The 22,393-nt window shown below is 41.6% G+C and overlaps 1 protein-coding gene across 1 annotated transcript in view; it reads right to left on the reverse strand.

The window, feature by feature from the left end:
• Window positions 1-623: 623 nt before the first annotated feature.
• The window catches only part of glcci1a (glucocorticoid induced 1a), a 47,789-nt gene continuing 26,019 nt past the window's right edge, over window positions 624-22,393 (reverse strand). Inside the window, exons 7-11 of the mRNA XM_056399627.1 lie at window positions 20,270-20,345; window positions 20,015-20,167; window positions 19,646-19,856; window positions 4,886-5,006; window positions 624-4,794 (exon numbers count right to left, since the gene is read on the reverse strand). Of these exons, the coding sequence (XP_056255602.1) occupies window positions 4,485-4,794; window positions 4,886-5,006; window positions 19,646-19,856; window positions 20,015-20,167; window positions 20,270-20,345 (871 nt within the window). The 3' untranslated portion in view covers window positions 624-4,484. The remainder of the gene's footprint in view (window positions 4,795-4,885; window positions 5,007-19,645; window positions 19,857-20,014; window positions 20,168-20,269; window positions 20,346-22,393) is intronic.

The raw sequence follows: 22,393 nt of genomic DNA on the forward strand, positions 1-22,393 counted from the left end.
CACTTATAAATACCTGGGTGTGCACCTGGACAGTAAACTGGACTGATCCCTGAACACAGATGCCATCTACCGGAAGGGGCAGAGCCTTTTTCCTCAGGAGGCTCAGGTCCTTCGAGGTCTGCAGTGAAATGCTGCACATGTTTATCAGTCAGTGGTGGCCAGTGTACTCTTTAATGCTGCAGTCTGCTGGGGCAGCAGCATGTCAGACAAGGAGACTGGACAAGCTGGTAAAAAAGGCTGGGTCTGTGCTTGGCAGGAGTCTGGACTCACTCAGGACTGTTGTGGAGAGATGCATGCAATGTAAGATGGAGGCCATCTTGGACAATACTAACCACCGTCTCTACAACATTCTGGCAGGACAGAGAAGCAGCTACAGCTGCAGAACAGAGAGGTTCAGGAGATCCTTTGTTCCCACTGCCATCAGGCTCTACAACACCTCAGCCAAAGAAAGTGGATTAATCTAATTATTATTGTTCATTTTTCATTAACTGTTTTCATTATTATTACTATTAATATTATTATTATCAACAATGAGCTAATGGACACATGAATTTCCCCTAGGGGATAAATAAAGTACGTATCTATCTATCTATCTATTAGTGATATACACACACTAAAAAGTGGACAAAACAACCAATAGTTTTTTTTATTGCCATTGTGCATGAACTTTGACAATGCAGATTACACAAGGAGTATCATGTAGTGAGTCTATGAACACTCTGACCTGCCAGTGATGTGCTCTGGTCACTCTCAGTGCTGGTTTTGTATCGGTTGATGGCTTTAGCAAAGAACTCCTTGCTGATCCAGCCCCCATGCTCAAAACCAAGGAATGCAAGATGAGACGCTTGAGTAAAAGAATGGACATCATCCAGGAGGACAACACCCTTTTTTTTTTCCTATTATTGCACACATCTAGTTTACCAATGCCGAGTATATGTGGGACACTGGAAAAGCTATAGCTCTTGGTAAGGTGCTGAAATGTCTTTAGAAACCACAACACTGCATTGAGCCTCTTTAAAAGCCACATATATGCAAAATATGAATGTAACATCAATGCAGGGATTCCACAAGCACACCAGATATCAAAATAAATGTGGATTATGTTTCACTCTTGCAAATGAAAGTGGTGAATCATTTACACTTGGGCATGGCGATGCTCATCTAACAGCCTAGAGGAAGGTGTCCTGCACAGTATACATGAGATGTTCATAAGTTTTTGTTGCTTGGTGGTACATCAGGATGCCTATGACAGTCTATAATAACGTACAGACAGTGAGAGGGAGGCAGGCAGGTGTGATCCTTTATCTGTGATTCCACTGTATCTGCAACCAGACATCTCCTCGTACTGTAGCTTGTGTTTTACAGCAATCAAATCAAAAGGCTGAGATTTTAGGAATCATCATCATCATCATCATGAGTCTATTTATGTCTTGGATGCTAAAATCTCATGGAATGTAATCAATGGAAAACAATTATCTGAATTATCAGTCTAAGTTTGGATATGATCTGAATGCAGACTGGAGATTAAAATCGTACAACCATTCTTCTTGTATGGGGAGACCTAGTTTCTAGCTTGAACCACACTGTGTGGCTACATCCACTGTTGCCTGGGGCTGGGCATGGAACCTGATTACTTTTTGCTACTAATAGAAACGTGTTTGTGCCACTGATTATCAGAAATTGTGAAGTGCCAAAAGCTTATTCTCTATTCAGATTTAAAGCTGCCTTAATTGATTTTTTTATCCACCTGAAAACAAAACATTGGACAGCAGGCATTGGCATTTATTTTAAATGAAATAAATGAGTGACCCATTGGCTTAACTCGCTGAAGCGTTTGTTTTTGTTGTGTTTGTTAGTTTTCATTCCATTTGACTGATTTTTTGAAAAAGCTCTAATGACCCGTAGCTTCTGGTGACAAAAGCTTAGCTTGTGATTCTGTTTTACAGTATTTGACATTTTGATTGCTGCTACAGTTTACAGTAAGACTGTGTGACTTCTAAAAAGGAAATAAAACACTCCTCTTCTTGCAACTGAAAATGTTAATTTATGAGGACTAAACATCCTCTTGCTGACGTAATTAGTGTCAGTTTGCCGACTTTACGATTTGGATCTGCTTGTGCTACTGTTACTCTATGTTTCAGCAGTTACAATGATTCTGGAACTGGTACTTGTGCCCACAATGACACAGTTCTGCAGGAATTACACCTGCAAAGAATGGAGAAAACAGCTCCAGATGCTTTTAGGTCCCAGTAACTTTCCAACGAATTACTTGTTAATTTTCATTTGGTCATTCATTTGATTGTATTTTTCAATTAAAAACCTTAATACATCAGTCAGTCTGATACCTTATCACCACTGTGTTGTGCTCAGTAAAACTCTTCCAACTTTAGGGTATTATCAGCAGAATGTTTGTTTATGTGATGTACATGTTTATAGAGTTCCTATTACTGGGCAATATATATATATTTTTAAAATTCACAAATATTGATATGGACCTCAGAAATCCAGTATCAGACGGGTCTAGTCTCTGTTGGGTCAGATTAATGAGATTTAACTTATTCCTACCTTAGAAAAATGTTTATACAACTCAACCTCCAATCAGCACACATATAGAACCAAATGCTTTGATTGTATTGTCCTGTGATGGTACTGCAGATTTGACCACTTGTCAACAGCCACTAATTGTCATCAGACTTAAATTACAGACTGCCACTGTATGTCTTCCAAGTCTCTGTCCAGCATGCTTCCATCAGTACACACACAGCCATATATGCCACCAGTCCTAGTGTGTGTGGTCCATACAGTATCCCACCACCAGCCCTTCACCCTCTGCAGCTCCTGTGTCAGGTCCAGTCTCAGACTGGGCTCTGATCAGAAAGGAATGATTTGTCTGGGAATGAGAAAAACCAGGAGAAAGTGACAGTGAATCTGCTCTGCTTTGTCCAGCTGCAGATATCTGAATGGACATACATTCCAAATTACCTGAGTATAGACTCTGATTGTGAAATACCTGAAGCAAGGCCAGATGCAGACACTGTGCAACCAATTTGTGGCCATTTTCTATTTTTTAGTCTTTGCCCAAATTATTTGCTCTTGGCATTTTTTAGACAGGCTTTGATAATGTGATCCAGACAGTGTAAACATAATCTATACAGAGTACAGCTATTTTTCTTGTTCAGTACATAACACAGCAATACACAGTTCTGTACTTTTTAACAAGCATTTTTCTTTTTTATATATATTATGTGCACACACACACACACACACACACACACACACACACATATAAATATATATATATATATATATATATATATATATATAGTGTCCATACATATGTATATACATATATATATATATACACACATTTGTCTGTATATATATACACACAGTATATATGTATATATGTATGTATGTATGTATATATATATGTATGTATGTATGTGTGTGTGTGTGTGTGTGTGTATATATATAGTACATATATATATATTATATATGTATATATATATATAATATATATATAGGGTTGTCTAACACATTAATTTTGATTAATTAATTATAAAAAAATAACGCATCAAAAAAAAATTAACACAGATTAATTGCACTCTACGATGCCCCTTGTCCCGATACAGAATGTGGGAAGTCACCTGTCTATGTCCTCTCTATAAATACTCTTTTTGTTTCCAACAGGAACGGCTCACGCAGTTCACGTGGCTGATATATTGCAAAGAAAGGACCGGCATGGACTGTATGTTCTGCTCTCAGTGCGGGGAAAACTACGTTTGTCAAGTTGACCGACAACTTGAAACATGACACACTGGTAAAGTGGGACAACACCATGAAGCAGAGACTGTGCAGGGACAGATGCACTGATGGAACTGCAGCACCACCGACCTTCTGTTTACATCTGTACATTTATTTTATGGTGCACCATTTAACTAAGCAAATATTATATTGATACGCGATTAATGTAGATTAATTAATCACAAAGCATGTAATTAATTAGATTAATCTTCTTAATCACTTGACAGCCCTAATATATATATATATATATATATATATATATATATGTATTAATAGGGAGATAGAGAGAGAGAGCTTATTCATACTGTGATTGTTGAAACAGAAATCAACACATAATTTAATCAGAAATAAACTACAGGTTTAACCCCCCCCCCCCATCCAAAGTACTCCATTCCTCCCTCCGATGCCTGCATATGAAAACCTTAAACCATCAGGTCCTTCTCTACCAACAACAGGTGCATGATGCAGGACAGGACATTAAGGTGGCAAGTCTTTGTGGTGGTGGTTAATCAGGACATTGTTGCTACGTCATGCAGAGATAGAAGGGAATGGAGGGGGTCAGCACAGAGAGTCGGAAACCCCCCTGGCAGAGCAGAGGGAGGTGTTGGTGGGACAGTTAGTGGTGATGGTTGGTGGTTGCTAGCATGTATCCCGGAGCCAGAGGCCAGCTCTGCTCAGGTCTAGCTGATGGCTGGGCTGTCTGTCTGGGGGTCTGCAGTCTCTGAGGGCATGTTGGGCTCCTCCGCAGGGTCGTCTGTGCTGGTGCTCGTGGAGACCTGAGAGGGGGCGCCATAGAGCAGTGTACCCCCTTGGGGCTCTGAGCCGGGGCCCGCCTCCGCGTCGTCCTCTTCGGGCTCTGAGGCCGGAATGAGGTGCAGGGAGCCGGGGAGTTTGACGGGGCAGAATGCCGAACCTGTCGGGATGAAGTTGACCTTGTTTTTGTCGGGGCAGGAGAAGAGGGGGACTGACGCCGATGTGGACTGCCTTGAGCTGCAAAGAAACACAAGTAGTGTCAGTAAGGATCACACATTGCTGAGGCAGCAGGGAGGGGTTTAAACTCAACACAAATATCACTGTATACCTCATCTCCTCAAAAGCTTTAATCTTCTCACAGCCCTCTGGTGGCTCTCGCTTGAACATGTAGCTGTTGTTGGGTTTGGGCGAGGAGGCGAACTTGGGCAGTGGTGAGCTGCTTCCACTGTCTGTGAACACAGACACACAGGGTGGGAACAGGTGTCAGCGTCATCAACGGCAGCAGCATTTCTCAAAGTGTTTGTGGAGCATTTGTCCTCTACTCATCTGTCTCATGAAGTATCTGTGCGTATTAAACCTGCACTGACTCTGACTCTCCCCTTCAGCAGCACTCGATGTCTCCTGTCTGATGTGACGCTTTTAAAGACACAGTTTGTAACTTCTACCTCCAGGTGTCTCTCAATTAAAACAATAACAAGAGAAGGAGTTTGGTGACATTGTGAAATAGCGTGGGATCATGGGAGCTTCACAGCACAGTTGTGTTCACTGCAACACACAAAACAATATGAAAGTGTATGTACATGCTTATATATGCACAGTACTAGTTAATTAAATATGTAGGTATATGTGTCTTAATTAAATATGGGAGGGCTCTAGCATTTAATTTCTACAATCTGGCTTCCATTCACCACCTCACCATCTGCATCGCTAATTCTCCAAAATGTTCGTATGCATGGGTCAGAGTTGGCGTACAGGTGTGCACATTTTCCCCATCAAGTTTGTTTTCATAAATGCCAACCTTTGCTTGGGAAGTAGCGTACGCATCTTTCAGGCCCTGTTTTGTGCGTACACAACGGTTAAAAATGAGGCCCCACATGATTAAAAAAAAAAGGCAAAACATTGAATAAAGCAGTTTCACATTTCTGCTGCTAACATCTGCTCAGCTTTTTTCTTAAGATCCAGACGTCCGTGACTAAAATCCTTCATCTGTTAAAAATATTCTGGTAAAAATATACTGTTAAAAATGACGAGGCCTACAAAGTGTAGCAAAAAATGTGGCTTAAAAGTGGGAAAAAGTGAGCTTTTGTCAGACAAACACGATACTGACAAATCATAGATTTCTCTGATTTGAAAAATTGATGGAAATATTTGGGATAATGTAAGAACACAACTCAAAAAATAACATAGGTCTAGTAGTTTTTAGACCTTTAAAATGCAGAAAAGTTACTTTTAACTTAAGGGACAAACTGGCATTGTTCTAAATCTTTAATAACAAATCTAATGAAAAGACGAAATCCAACACTGTTGTAGTTGTCTCTCCTACTCTGTCTATGGCACTGGTTCCTACTGAACATGTAATGAAGGCTAATAAAATGAAGTCTGCACATCCAAATTACTTATTCAGGTGGCAGAGTCAATCAGTGTGGACACTTTTTTATTTAAATGAGGATCCAGAGGTTTACAGCTGACCGTTTCAACAAGCAGGGTTAACTACACCGTTCCTGTTTCAAAACTCGTCCAAACTTTCCAAATTTTCCAGACTTGTCGGTAGATTTCTTAGACCATATTTGACATCTGAGGACAAATAGGATGTTTATTATGTAACGGTTTTAAAATAGTTAACATGCATGTTACTTTCTGACTATGTCTGCTATTACAGTGCATTCAGAAAATATTCAGTGTGAGGGAATTTTTCTTATTTGTACACTGTGAATGACTAACTCAGGGTAAAAAGTCAGTGTGAGGCCCGAGGTCTCTGTGCCACAGCTACTGCATTAAATCTTACAGGCGGCTCCTCCAGACACAGCTGTTGGTTTGCTGATACTGTTGGTGCCACGATTGATAACAGCAGACCTTGGATGGTCAGTAACAAGTGGCTGGGTGTTCTGAGATCAGAACCTGGGCGTGTTTAAATCATGTTTCCTTGTTTATGGTTAATGGACCAATAGTTTATTCAGACATCCCTCTTCTCCCTCTTCTTTTAGGTATTTGACAGAACAGAGTGTAAGTTATCTATGGTAATCTGCATCAAGACTAGCCACAGGGGTTCCTTCTTCAGAATTGAGGTGACATCATGCGCAGGAGTCTGTATTGATGATTCCTCCTTTCTCCTTGATCAAGCTTCAATAAACATTCTCAGCATTAGACATCCTGGACTCTTTCTTTTGGCTCTTTCTTTACTGAAGTACCTCGACCACCGATGATAAGATTTCTCCCAAACAAATTTGTGTCACGAACAGGATTTCAACAGAACTACAGCCTGGTAAGTGCAAAACCTTAAAATCATGCCTTACCATGTCTTTTGATGAAATCAAAAGAAAACTGTATAATTTTAATTTGGGAGAAACAGTTAATGGCTAAAAAACCTATACCTTTCAAAGCAATTTGATAATACTGTAATAGAAATTGAATTAAACTGATTAAGCTGTTAAAAAATGGGGTGTGTATTTCTGATCACCCACTGTGCCACTAAGTGGCCGTTGTGGTTTTTTGGGACAGCTCCGGGCCGTACCCGACACAGGGGCTCACCTGAGGTTTAAACCATATAAAAGACGTTTTTGGGATAAAGTGAAATAGATCTATTATCATTTAAAACCAAGGTCGGGATCACCTGATCTGTGACCCATGGGAAACATAAAGGATTTCTGATCATGGAAGCCTAGGTGCCGATAGAGACAAAAAGTTGTGTACACAGGACAAAATACAGCACAACTGAAAAAGGAATAAAGCAATGAGACCTTGATGCAGGTGAAATGTTGTTGAATTCTATGCATTTTTATTTGATGCATAATGGGCAACAATTTGTCCAAAGCAGAAAAAACAAGGCTGAGTCTTCAGGTGAATTGGTCAGTTCACCAAAAAGTAAAAAAGGCAATAAAAACTAAACAACAAATAAGCAACAGGCAGTCAAAAGTCAACCTGTCGTTGATAAACATGTCAAAAACACACCAGCACAGGAAACTGTAGCACATTTTCAAGAGATGATTTCCCCGCAAGTGCCAGCTGGCTTGGTTGGCAGGTTGAAAGGGTGGAATTATGTTTTTTCACATTTCTCATGTGTGAATGGACAAGTGGTTCATTTGAGGCAGACAAATTGACAGTGGCTGCTGGGAAGGTTAACCCCAATGTGGGTCTTGGAATTATTCATACAAGGAATGTATGTGGCTGTCAGTTGCTAATCAGAGATGCGGGGTCAATGTGTGTGAAATAGCTGACTGTGTGACTGCGTTTCATATGCCTGTGATGGAGAGTGTGCTGCAAACAAGAGCCATAGAAATGATGAAGATCAAACAAAAACATGCAGATAACATAAAAGCGTGTGCAAAAGTAATGATTCATGGCTGGGTGAAACGGCAAGCTAAAGCTGTTACACCCCAGGATTTGCCAAAACTTTTGAAAGATTCTAGATTGGAATGGCCAGAGCATTTAGAAAACAGAATGTCCATTACTAACTGCCTGCAATTTAGTGCTACTAACACTAATACACCCACTCACAACAGCAGAGAGATACTACAGCAACAGAAAGAGATGAGGCGAACGTGGGAGTAGCCTGGGTTAGACCACCAGATAGGGTTGAGGAAGAGGAGCCAGAGCCTAACCACACAGACATAAGGGAACTTAGAAGTTACACAAATAAGACCAGTGTAGGAATAGATAACCCGTCCTAAACAACCAGTGGGACCAAAGTGTAGATTAAGCTGAAGTAAGAAAACAGAAAACACAAGCTCAAGTGAAGACTCAGACCCAGACGTGACTGCTCTCGACGGAGACTATGAGGACAATGACATACAGCAGAGTGAACATGGAGCCAGACAGAGAGAGGAGTGGCTTCATACAGGTCTGCTGTCCGTCGTGGAATCTTTTGACCTCACCCAGGCAATATAAGAACCCACACACTCAAAGGGCCACACTCTTGATTTAGATTTGTACAGTGGTCTCAGCCCTGACAACTTTGAGACCAAGGATATCTGTGTGTCAGATCACAAAGCAGTTTTATTCAGTATGGTTTTATCCCTGCTGGCTTTATGAACAACGCACCTGTCTGCCACAGGGTTTTTAACTAAATGTCTGCTAGCAAGTTTTCAGAGCATTTTATTTCTGCCTCTTCAACTTCCTTTTATCCAAATTTTAATACAGAGGAGCTAGTCTCATATTTAATCATAATTGTCAGTCTGTTGATTCTGTTGCTCCTTACAAGGTTAGAAAGTCAAGCAAAGCACCCCAGCCTTGGCTAACAGAATCAATATTGGACTTAAAGAGGGACTGTAGAAGAAAGGAACAGAAATGGAAGAAAACTGGTTTGCAGGTATTTTACAAAATCAAAAACGCATTGATACACTTTCAAAAGGCGGTTAAAGACCCAAGAGCTGCATTTTATTCTAATCTGATTTCAGCAAATCTTTCAAACCCCAGAATGTGCGATAAGTTTTTAATCTCATTTACAAATAAAGTCAAGGACATAAGACAACAAATCACCTCCCCCAGACTGCATCTTACACACTAGTAGGGAAATCAACAGTTATTTTCACAGTTTTGAGCCTGTGTCCTTGTCACTTTTATCTGACACCATATCCCACATGAAATCAACTACATGCAGTCTTGATTTTATTCCCACCAAGTTTCTCAAAGAGGTTTTCAACACAGTTGGACCCAGCTTTTTATCAATTATCAATAGCTCCCTAGAAGAAGGCATTTTCCTTCTGCTTTTAAACTTCTTTCAAAGAAACCTAACCTTGACCCCTCTGATTTTAACAATTTTAGGCCAATTTCAAAGCCTCAATTTTTATCCAAAGTTTTAGAAAACTGGTTTCTACACAACTTTTATCTTTCATGTCTCAAAATATCCTCTTTGAGAAATTTCAATCTGGTTTTAGAGCTTGCCATAGCACGGAAATGGCGCTCCTTAAGGTAACAAATGACCTACATTTAGCAGCAGATAGAGGGGAGAGTGCCATTTTTCATTCTTTTAGATTTGAGCGCAGCCTTTGACACAGTGGATCACACGATTTTAATTGATCATCTTAGAAATTGGTTTGGTATCAACGACACTGCACTTTTATTTTATTTTTAGTTTTATTCTTATCTCTCAGAATTAACCTTTTTGGTCACCATAGGTAATTACTCATCTTCTACCTCTAACATTGCCTGTGGTGTACCGCAGGGTTCAGTTTTAGGTCCGATTTTATTCTCTATTTATATGCTGCCTCTTGGCCAAATAATTCAGTGCCACAATGTCTCCTTTCATTGCTACACAGACGACAAACAGATATACCTCCCCTTGAGACCTGACGACCCTAGAAGCCTAGCTGCTGTTAAAGACTGTCTCAGAGATATTACTACTTAACCCCATCCATCTCATCGAGAACAGCCTTAGTGCTCTATCTGCCAAGGAATTTAGGAGTGGTATTTGATTGCAACCTCACCTTTGAGTCACAAATAAACAAGTTGTACAGTCATGTTTTTATCAATTATGCACCATCTCCAAAATTAAATAAATTCTCTGTATCCTGCCCACCAGAGGGAAAAACACAAAATTTTTTATATAGAACATGACACTGCAAATCGGACCTAGAAAAAGTCATCCACACCCTCATCTTCTCCAGGCTTGACTACTGCAACTCTCTCCTTTCTGGAATTACCCATAAAGCACTGTCTTGCCCCCAACTTCAAAATGCAGCAGCTAGGCTTCTTACTGTTTTAACAGACGACATCACCTCACCCCACACTGTCTTCCTGTTAGTTTTAGAATAGATTTTAAGAAGTGATCAGTAAAATCACTTTTAAAGCTGGCTCCAAGCTACATATCAGAGCTGCTGACATCTTATGAGCCACCTCGCAGCCTTAGATCTTCTGGCGGGGCTCTCCTGGTCGTTCCAAAGTCAAGGCTCGAATCTAAGGGTGACCGTGCTTTTGTCATCAGGGCCCTCGGCTTTGGAACAACCTGCTCGAGGAGATAAGGTGTGCAGAATCAGTGACATCTTCTTCAAGTCACTTCTTAAAACTCACTTTTACAGGCTTGCTTTTATGTGATGTCGTCTTCTTATTGTCTTTGTATCATCCTTTAATTCTTATCCTATCATATATTTTATTTACTCTTGTAATTGTTTGAATTCCCTAACATCCTAAATTTCTTTGTATTGTTTCCATTTATCCTTATCTTTATTTTATTCCTTATTGTCCTATCTATTTACAAATGTTTTTATGTGTTCTTTTTGTTTTTTTCCCCTTTATCGCTTCTTCGCCTTATTTTACTATTACTTACCATTTTTACTCCTTATGCCCTTATTTGTATTCATTATTTTTTATCTCATTCTGTTGCTTTATGTTGTTTTAGTGCCTATACCCCCTTTTATTATTCCTGTCCCCTTTAATTGCTTACATCATCTTTCATCTTACTTTGGTCCTCCTGGTCTCAATTCATGTTGCTGGGTTCTTGTGTTGCTTGGGTTGCCTGCTTGGGTTCTTTGGGTTTATATGTTGCTGTTGCTGGGGTTCTTCCGCCATTGTGTTGCTTGTGTTGCTTGAGGTGCTTGCTTGGGCTCCTATAGGTTTATATGTCGCTGTTGTTGTTTGAGTTCTTTCTCTTGCATGTTTATGCTTCTATGTTAAAGCACTATGTAAACCCTTGTTTTTAAAGGTGCGATATAAATAAATAAATTAAATAAAAATAAAGTAGCAAGGACACAGGAGCAGAGACTGAACATGACATGGCACACACATACACACTCAGACCCAGCACGAGAAGAAATGCGCACACTGTCCCACGTGGACGAGGTCATGCAGGAACTCATAGATCCAAAACAGCACACTTCAGTGCTCCAAAAATAATGATAGGTGAAACGCCTGTCTGCAAACCCCTGCAAAATCCTCTGCAAAATTTTAGACAAGACAAACAAAGCTCCAAATCCGTTCACACATCCTAATGACTATTGTTTGTGGCTAAATCAGGCATGCACCGTTTAGTGTTTAAAACTGTTTAGTATGATGTGTGACAACTGCTCACATATATATAAGGCGCAGAATGGTCGTTATGTAAGCATTTCCAGATGTTGCAGAGGATAATCAATGGCCTATACCAAAATGCTCTTGAGCTGGTTGAATAATGAGGCCAAATTGGCGGTAAAGAAATGTGCAAGTCAATTAACTGATTTCTCTAAAGTGATTCACTGTATACAGGGACCTAAAGAAACATTGCCTGAATTTATTCAACATTTCACATAAGTGTGGGACACTAATGCAGGAATAAAACATGATGATCATGATTTCTTTGCTGTGCAAACACTTCTGCAAAATATGAGACCACAGATTGCATCAGCCTACAAGCTTTCAAACACTGATTGGAACACTATAGACTGGAAAACAACCATTAACGAAATGATGGCGTTGCATAGGATCGGTGTGTTCTCCCCTCTACTAATAAACAAATGAATCACTGTGCCTCACAAGACAGAAGTCACCAGAACAACACAAATGGTAAAACCTACAGGAGAGGAAACTGCCACAAATGTGGTAAACCAGGTCACTGGGCTAAAGAATGTAGAAGTAAACGTCAACAGAACAGAATTAATCCTCCGTATCCCCCGAATCAAAACCACCATAGTTGGGCTCCCAATACAGCGACTCAAAACAGGGAACCCTTTCCTCTTCCTCCCCCAGGAACTCTACCGGCCCTTCCTCTTCCTCCGCCTCTGCCAGCTGATAATGCACAAAACACATACTATCGCCAACCATAGGGAGGCCAAGGAGAAACAGGAACAGAGCAACTTTTTCCAATGCAAGCAATGACAACTCAAATTTCCACTAATCCGCAATGACAAGACCCAATGATACCTGTTCAGGTTAATGGTGCTATTGTTGACATTTTGATAGTGGTACAACTATCTCTACTGTGAGAACAGAGGAAAATGTGTGTACACCAACGGACAATTTGTCACAACTGCAGGTGTTTCTGGTGTTTTTCTGCCAAAATGCTAAAATAAATGTTGAAGGTGCTGATGTAAAACACTCATTCTTGATTTCAGACAAAAGTCCCATCAACCTCATGGGGAGAAATTTTCTATGTAAATTACATGCATCAATCCATTGTACGGCCAGAAGGTTTGTTTTTATATTGCTGGACTCTGCCAAATTTGAACATGCTCTCCACTTTCACAGTACCCAGTATCCAAGCAATTGCTAAAACCTCTTCACCCTGCGCAGCATTGATGTTTGCTATGAGGCCACTTCTACATTGCCATTGCACAGCCTCAATTAACCCTTCAGAGCAGTACAGACAGGTAGCTGACTGGTTTTTAAATCAACAACAAGGGTTGGTGAGGGAGCAATGTTTGTTTATTGGTCCACAGGGGTGTGCTATCCCAATTCAACTATCTTATGCACTGTTTAATGTAAAAGATTCTTTCACATTCTTTCAGAAAAGAAGACGCACCAACAGTTGTGAAGTGTTTGTTGAAAGAGATGATTCCAAGGTTTAGATAAGATATTCCTTTATTAGTCCCACAGTGGGGAAATTTCTCGCATCACGGCAGTAAGTGGACAGTACAAAGAAAGAAAAACAGATTGATAAATAATATAATGGAATAAAATAAAATTAAATATAATATGTAAAATTAAATACTAAATATACAAGATACAAAATACAAAAAGTAGCAGCAGATGACTTGTATTGCACATGGTTTATTGTCAGTTTTTGGTGTGTAAGGTCACTGAGTGCAGTGTTTGTTGTAAAGTTTGACAGCAGCTGGAAGGAAAGACCTGAGGTATCTCTCCTTCGCACACCGTGGGTGCAGCAGCCTGTTACTGAAGAGATGATAGCTTAGCCATCATCCTACTGTTGCCCACTACCTCCACTGGGTCCAGGGGGCATCCCAGAACAGAGCTGGCCTTCTTGATCAGTCTGTTGAGCCTTTTCCAAAAAAGACCTGAGTCTCCGCAGCAGATACAGCGTGCTCTGTTCTTTTTAGTACAGTGCGTAAAAGTGTTGTCAGTCCAGTCCAGTTTATTGTTCAGGTGGACACCCAGGTACTTGTAAGAGTCCGCTATCTCAATGTCCATTCCCTGGATGTTTACTGGTGTGGGAGGAGTGTTTTTCTGTTTGCGGAAGTCCACCATCAGCTCTTTGGTCTTCCAAGCATTGATCTGGAGGTGGTTCCGCTGGCACCAGTCCACAAAGTCCTAGGTCAGTTCTCTGTACTCCCTGTAGTCCCCGTCAGAGAATGTTTGCAGGTGGCAGTAAGTGGAGTTGTAAGAGAAGTCTGCAGGGTCTTCATCAGGTGGGATGTCAGCGCCACTGGCCTATAGCTGTTGAGGTCCTTAGGGTGTGGAGTCTTCGGCACCGGTACCACGCAGGAAGTTTTCCACAGCTGTGGCACCCTCCCCAGCTTCAGGCTCGGGTTAAAGATGTGCTCCACTATCCTGCACAGTTGATCAGCACAAGACTTGAGGAGCTGTGAGCTGATGCCATCAGGACCAGCAGCCTTTCTTGCCTTGATCCTCCTGAGTTCTCTCCTCACCTGGCTTGTTGTGAGGGACAGGTTGGAACAAGGTGACTGTGTGCTGGAGGTTGGGGATGAGGCAGAAGGGCAGTAGACAGGGGATGTTGTGAATGTGTGTGCTTGTGAGCTAGGTGATGTGTGATGGGGAGCTGGGGTGGGGGTGGGGCAGCCCACAGGGGGCTCAGACGGTGATAGCTGCTGCCGGGAGGACAGGAAGGGGGAAGGGGCAGATGACTTATCAAATCTATTGAGATTCAGGTCATTCGCCCACCTCCTTCCCCCCTGCAGGCTGGGAGTTGGGTTCCTTGTAGCCTGAGATTATTCAAAGGCCCCTCCAGACACGCTGATGTTGTTAAGCTGCAGCTTGTTCTCCATCCTCCTCCTGTAGTTGTTCTTTCCCTCCCTGATCGTTCTCCTCAGCTCTCTCTGCACTTCCTTCAGCTCCTCCTTATTTCCCAACCTGAAGGCTCTCTTCTTTTGTTTGAGGAGGACCTTGATGTCGGGAGTTATCCAGGGTTTATTGTTCAAAAAACACAGTACAGTCCTGGTGGGTACGGCATTTTCCACACAGAAGTTTATGTAGTCTGTAATGCAGTGTGTCAGACTATCAATATCCTCCCCTTGGTCACCACAAAGCACTTCCCACACAGTTGAATCAAAGCAGTCCTTTAAAGCCTCGTTAGCCTCATCAGACCAACTCTTGACAGTGCGAGTGACTGCTGGCTGCCTGTGTACAAGAGGGTCATACACAGGGAGGAGGTAAACCAGTTTTAGGTTGTAGTCTGATCTTCCCATGGGGAGGGAGAGGTGATGAGTTGTATGCCTCCTTTGAGTTGGCATAGAATAGGTCCAGTGTTATAACATCTGACGAGGATGGAGAACGAGCGCTTTAAGATCAAGGCCATAGCACAGGGACGTCAGGGCGGCTGGACAAGGTAGAAGGCGTTGTTGGCAGGAACATCAGCATGGCAGACCTGTGGAAGATCCCGCAGTCATAGCTCAGTTTACTCATCAGGGCAACGTATGACACACTCCCCTGCCCACTGAACTTGCACTCCTGGTTTGTGTGAGTGCTGCCCCCTCTGCAACAGCCCAAATGCAAGCCTCAACCACATCCTATCAGGCTGCAAGATCACGCTCTCCCAAGGGCGCTACACGTGGCGACACGACCAGGTCCTGACCAAATTGGCCGAGGTGCTGGAGAGACGCAGGCTGGACATGAGCAGAGGTCATCCCCCACCAGCAGACCATCACATCCAGTTTGTCAGAGAAGGTGGGGTCGACACAAACACAACACCAAGAGTTCCACCAAGGTCAGTTCTTGCCACTCAGGACTGCAGCATGAGAGCTGATCTCAGCAGTTTCAGTTCCCCAGAGAGATCACCACCATAAGCCTCCACCCTGACATAGTGATGTGGTCCAGTGACACAAAGACTGTGCTCCTCATCGAACTAACTGTCCCGTGGGAAGAGGGCCTGGAGGCTGCCTCAGAGAGGAAGAGGCTGAAGTACTCTAAATTCACCACTGAGTTCTAGGTGGCTGTTTGGAGAGCCATCATCTACCCAATTGAGGTAGGATGCCACGGCTTTATCGGAACATCAGCTGTCCGCTTCATGAGAGACATAGGAGTAACAGGAGCAAACCAGCAGAAGGCCCTGAAAGACCTGGCTGAAGAGGCTGAGAAGTGCAGCTTTTGGCTCTGGCTGAGGAGAAAGGACAAGAGTTGGAGTAACACCTAGCGCGGGGGTTGGCTGCAGGGGGTGGCAGGGAGATGTCCCAGCCACTGCCCCACCACCAGGAGATGTTCCAGGTTTAAAAGGGCGAAACGTTGTGGATTGGTGACTTTGCTGACGACCCTGCAGCCAGCCGACCCAAGGGCACTGAAGAAGGTGCGTCAGGCAGTAATGCCACAGCAGATCACCATCTACCTATATAATAAATGTCTCTGCTGGGGCAAGTGACATACTGGGTGAATGTGGGTAGAGTGGAGTCCAGAGAGCCATGATTGAAGTCACCAGAGATGAGGAAGAGGGCATGAGGGTGCTATGTCTGCAGCCTGCTTTTGACAGAGTGGAGGACATCGCAGGCCGCATCCGCATTAGCAGAGGGGGGGAATGTACACTGCTAACGTGATAACATGTGAGAATTCCCTCGGCAGGTAGAATGGCCTCATGCTTACAGCTAGTAGCTCAGTGTCTTTATTGCAGAGTTGCTCCTTAATAGTGATGTGCCCAGCGTTACACCATCTATCATTCACAAACACTGCCAGCCCTCCTCCTTTCCTCTTACCACTCTCAGTTGTCCTATCCGCCTGCAACAGCTGGAAACCGTCCAACCTGGCATCAGTGTCTGGGGTTAGTGCAGTCAGCCATGTCTCCGTGAACAGCATGATGCCACACTCTCTGTATTCCCTCTGATGCCAGGTTAGTGCCATTAGCTCATCCATCTTATTGGGGAGAGATCTCACGTTCCCCATGATGATGGAGGGTATAACTGGCTTGAACCGTCTCCTCCTAGCACGTCACTCCGTTCCGGCACGTCTTCCCCGTCCCTCCTCCTCAGCTCATGGGGAATGTCGGGTTATGTTAACATTAGCACAACGCATGCAGGCCAGGCTTAACAACAGATTCTTTTTTTGACTTAAAACCTAAATAAAAACGAATGCTGCACAAATATTCTCTCATTTGATCCATTTTAGATGATGGCGGTGGCGGACCAAGGACTGCAATTCCCATCCTTAGACAAGGTGTATCGATGCATTCCATATGAAGAGCCACAAGGCATCTACTATTTAAATATTATGACTCTGAACCCTGATGATTGGTTACAGCGACTAGGTATTGATTACATCACTGACAACAATGACTGAGAGGATTAGGAGAAAATGGACCCAGAGACGAGAAGCATTATAACAACCAAATCAGAGGTTGAAATAAATCTGGGGTGATTCCTACAATTCCTTATTATTTCCATATAAACCTAGTTCTTACATTTTTTATTTTGTGTGATTTGTGTAATTTCTTTTATACTCTAAATATGTTTTAGTTTGAGTAATTTCAATATAATCTGGGTTTGAAAAATTAAGTTTTGATTGATTGTTTGTTGTTTTCAATTATAATAATCACAGTAGCATTTGATTTAGAAACCTCGTTTGAATGATTTCATGAGGCATGAAGATTGCTGCTAATTGAAGTTTTAATCTGATGAGATGACATAATCAGACACTCTCAGCACCTGCATTCATCGCAGAGTTCATCATTTTGTAACAATATGAAGAAAGCATCATGCCATCATGACATGTACAATAGATTAAATACTATCTCAATAAATAAAGAATACACTGAAGGGGAATATATCTCATCACATGGGAAGAACAAGGATGGTTCAACATGATGGATTCCATACCACCATGCTACGTAAGTGCTTGTAACCTCTCCATGGTGGTGACCCTCTACTGTACACGTGTTGAAGACACACGGATACCTCAGCTTGCATTTGCTTGATTTAGATATGATTTAGAAATTGATTTGTTTGTTGTGTTTTGATTTGAAGTTGATTGTTGTGATTTCATATAACTCCTATTTTGGTTTGCACTTCTTTAAGTGTGTTTTGATATTAATACTACCTCAAGTTAATCAACTACATAAAGTACCTCTTTACATTAATAAGGATACATCTGGATGAGATAGGGATAGAAAATAGGTCTTTCCTCCCTGTCATCGCAGGGGTCTTTTTGTCCATCTCTGGTCAACATAAGGGGGGTTTCTGGCTCCTGTGAGCAGGCACATGTGATTTAGGACCTCCATCGTGAGCCCCTTAACACTTGTGGTGTTTCAGGGGTTCTTCACTCCTCTGAGGGTCTGCCTCAAGCTGCACTTGTTGGCTGGAAGGTGGAGCTCATAGGACATATGATAGAGATGCTCAGGCGACTCCTCCAGACACAGCTGTGGTTTTCTGCTGATACTGCTGGTGCCACGATTAATAACAGAAGACCTCGGTCAGTAACAAGTGGCTGGGTGTTGTGAGAATCAGCACCTGGGTGTGTGTAAATCATGTTTCCTTGTTTATAGTCAATGGAGCAATAGTATATTCGCACATCCTTCTTCTCCCTCTTCTTTTAGGTAATATGGAGCGTATCATGCACAGAAGTCTTTATTGATGATTCCTCCTTTGTCCTTGATCAAGCTTAAATAAACATCATCAGCATAAGACATCCTGGACTCCAGCGCTCTTTCTTCACCGAAATACCTCAACCACCGGTGATAAGATTTCTCCCTAACATTCAGATCGCTTCATATTTTATGTTGCAGCCTTTTGTCAAAATTATGTCTAAATTCCTCTTTACCCTTGAAATATCAATGGTATTCAGACACTTTGCTATGACACTTGAAATTTAACTCAGGTTCCTCCCACACACTTCTTGCCTGGCTTTCTATGACACTGATCTCGCTCTCTCACGCAGTGGAAAATACTTTGACTGCGCTGGCTGCCTGCTCCAAACACCATGTATGATTAACTTAGTTTCAGAAATTCTAAGTTTCATATTTTAGAAAATAATACACAATATACAAAAGTTTTTCAATGCTCTGATTTTTTCCATAGTTATCCAGACCTGGAGATTACTGAAGTCAAATTCTATACATTTCCATGCTGCGTAGGACTCATGAACAAGGCTGATAAGAAAACTAAACTAAAACACTAGCTAAAAAAGTTCATTCTCTGGTGATTTGTCATGACAAGTGACATCTCACCCACTGTTAATATAAAAATATTGTTTAGTGCAGCTTTAAATCATAGTTTGATAATCAAGGTTAGACTGTATTTTATGTAAGTTCTCTTATAACTGATTATGTTTGGACAAAAAGTAGCATCTCTATTGTTAGAAGTCGTTCACTCAGTATTACTATTTATACTGAAAACCAGGTTTCATATCAGTACTAGTATTGAAAATAAATGTCAGTCTCATGTAGATTTTGTTTATATATTTTAGAGAATGTCACTTTTTAGCCAACATTCTGACAGCTGCTCATCATGGGCAAAATAAAAAAAATGATGATCTGTCTAATCCGTATAAGAACAACATGTACTGCCTCGTGTGTTCTTAAAATGTGATGAGCAGTCGTCATCAGTCGACTGGCTTTTGCAGTTTTGTTTGTTAATGCAAACTGAAAGAAACTAACAAATGGTAATTGAACAGATGATACCCCCAAAAACTCTGAGCATTAATGTGAGGAAGCTCCTTCAAAAAAAGGTAAGGCTGCTCGGAGTAACCTGATGTGTGACCTGAACTGAAGGTCAGACTGAGTTGTGTTTTGATCCAGGACCAAGAATTTTGTGTTTTAGCTTTAGTGGGTCATCAGTTCAATGTTCTTTACCTTTATCGCGGTCGTACAGTAGATCTTCTGTGGAGTAGGGACTGCCGTCATGTGATCCTGGGGGACAAGCTGGCGAGGGACAAGGCGACAGGCTGGAGCAGCTGCTGGACCGGCCGGGGGCTGAGGGAGTCTGGGTGTCCATGCTGCGAGTGCTGCTGCTGCGCTGCTGGGGAGGGAAGGGTGCTCGCCGCCCATCAGGAACCTCCAGGGACTGCAGAGGCCGAGAGGAGACAGACAGCAGGGGGTGAGACCAGAAAACTGATAAGAAGCAAGTCGGTCCAGGTTAGTCAGTTAGACTGAAACAGGTTTACTGAACACTGGTTGATCACAGTCCGTCTCAGGATGAACGTGGATCAAACAGAGCCTCACCTTGAGCTCCTCCTTCTCTCCGTTGTCTTTGATGAAGACCTTCTCCAGCTCATGGTTGATGCCCTCCATGCTGCTGGGCACCCGTGAGATGGAGGGCTTTGGCACTGTGATGTTGGACAGCGGCATCTGGGCCGACTTCGACATGGAAAAGTGCTGCAACACACAACACACAACACACACACACACAGAGTTCGTGCAGCTATCCTTGTAAAGACATTCAATGTGGACCCCTACCCTTCACCTTGACCCCCTGACCTTAACCAGGACCTCAGGAATGACATCTTGCGTCATCAGTACTGTCATGACAACGTCTGATGCCAACAAGGTGTTTCTACCAGAAGAATCCCAAAGTGGTAACAAAAACATGTATACACACACACAAACACTAAAATATGATCTGGACTTTGGTAAATTTCAGAAACTTCTCTCTGGAGACTCACTTGGAGGAGAGAGTCACGAGTTTGTGGCACCTCGGCATTACAATACATTAACAATACAACCTGATTGCCAGTTTAGTGTTGGACTTGAAGAGACCACCACTTTAGCAGACTGCTGCCCCTGCAAATTATTTCTCCACAGACTGAAATCACTTGGCTAATGGGTCAGTGCACTTTCCGGCAGTTTGTTTTTTCATTTTAAACCAAAAACATGAAAACGTTTTCCTGTTTTTGTTGTGAAAATCAAATTGGAAGAAACAATTCTGCTGTTTGTAAATTCCTTTTTTTCATTTTTCCTTGTTGAATTTAAGAATGTAGAAAGGTAGACAGGTGGAAGTAAAGGTAAATATTTCAAAATAAAAGTCAAGAGGATAGAATAGCCAGTCTACAAGCACAGATAGATAAAGATATTTTTTCTCTTTGCATTAATACATGAAAAATATTTTATCAGAAGTGTGTGAATATTTACTTGTGTATCGTGAACTAATAGCCTCATTAATTAGTTTTTCTCAATTGCTTTCATGCAATTCACTCATCAGAAACATCATTCTCACAACTCTTAATGCAGTTCTCAAAACAGTTCATCATTTTCTCTCACTAATTAGCAATTCTCATTGTATTTGTACAAGCTTCCTTTGTATCCACACATAGTTCACTTCTAATGATGTTTTCTCATCGTGTCGATGCATTTCTCATCTGACTCTGACAACTCATGAAAACAGTTTGTTTGCATCAGATAGAATGACAGACCTCTCACTCACTTTGATACTGTCCTGCAGCATCAGTGTTTTCAATCAAATTTTTTTCAACTGCTTTTACACATTTTCTAAACTAGGTCTAATTTTTTCAAAATTCTACACATACATCCATAAATTGCACACAGAATGCAAAGTGCCACGAATCTGCTGCAAAATGAAACACTGCATTGAAAATATGATACAGTAAAAACATCAACAATTTTTTCAGTATAGTAATTCTTTGGATACACCATGTTCTAAATCTAAAGCTCTTCTGTTTTCCATAGGCTTGTATATACATTTCCATACAGTGTTCTAAAATGACAGGACAGTGATCTGTTAAGAGGTTATAATTGTTCAACGTCCAATAAACACCAATGCAGTGTTAAACATTTTTAGTCTGTATTTTTTGCAGTTGTCTCTTTCTAAAGTCAGTCAGGTTTTTATCAAAACATCAAAACATTTGTAGTTTAAGTCTTGAAGCTCTGGTGAAAAGGTTTAATTCATTAGTGACAATGTTGAAGTGACTGATTGACTTTGCATGTTTCAACACATGTGAACAAGGTTTTTTTTTAGAGGCTTTTGCACTGGCGATTTAGTGTTAGGAGAAATCTATGAACTGTTTTGAGAACTGCATTAAGAGTTGTGAGAATGATGTTTCTGATGAGTGAATTGCATCAAAGCTTTTCAGAAAAACTGTAATATGTGTAAACACACTCCCAGCTAGTGTTGTCTAAAGTGACCAGCAGAGGTCTCCACTGTTTCCACATTATTGTTCACTCTTTCACCGAATCACTTCATATTCTGCTACATGACCAAGCTAATGTTCACTGTTTATAGCTGCTGTTGGTTGTAGCCGACACTACGACCTTTATTCTGAAATTCATCAGTCAGACATCACATAGTGGACAGATCAATCAGCCACAGCCGTATTGATCTTTATCATATCAGCAGCTTTTAGAGCAAAAGCCATAACTACATATAATGTAGCTGTTTAACACATTAGTCGCCTCTAAGGTCGAGTTTTAACACACACCAGACTTTAAAGAAAAACATTCACATTCATAGATATTCAGGATCTAAGCTTCTTCTCTGGTCCACGTCAGAGGAATAAACACATGATCAACACACTGACTCTATTCTGGCCAGAGACTGAGAATCACCTGGCCCGTTGTTAAAGAAGACCTGTACTTTTAAATCACATG

Source organism: Seriola aureovittata, chromosome 16 (assembly GCF_021018895.1).
Source record: "Seriola aureovittata isolate HTS-2021-v1 ecotype China chromosome 16, ASM2101889v1, whole genome shotgun sequence".
In the NCBI taxonomy this organism is placed as follows: Eukaryota; Metazoa; Chordata; class Actinopteri; order Carangiformes; family Carangidae; genus Seriola; species Seriola aureovittata.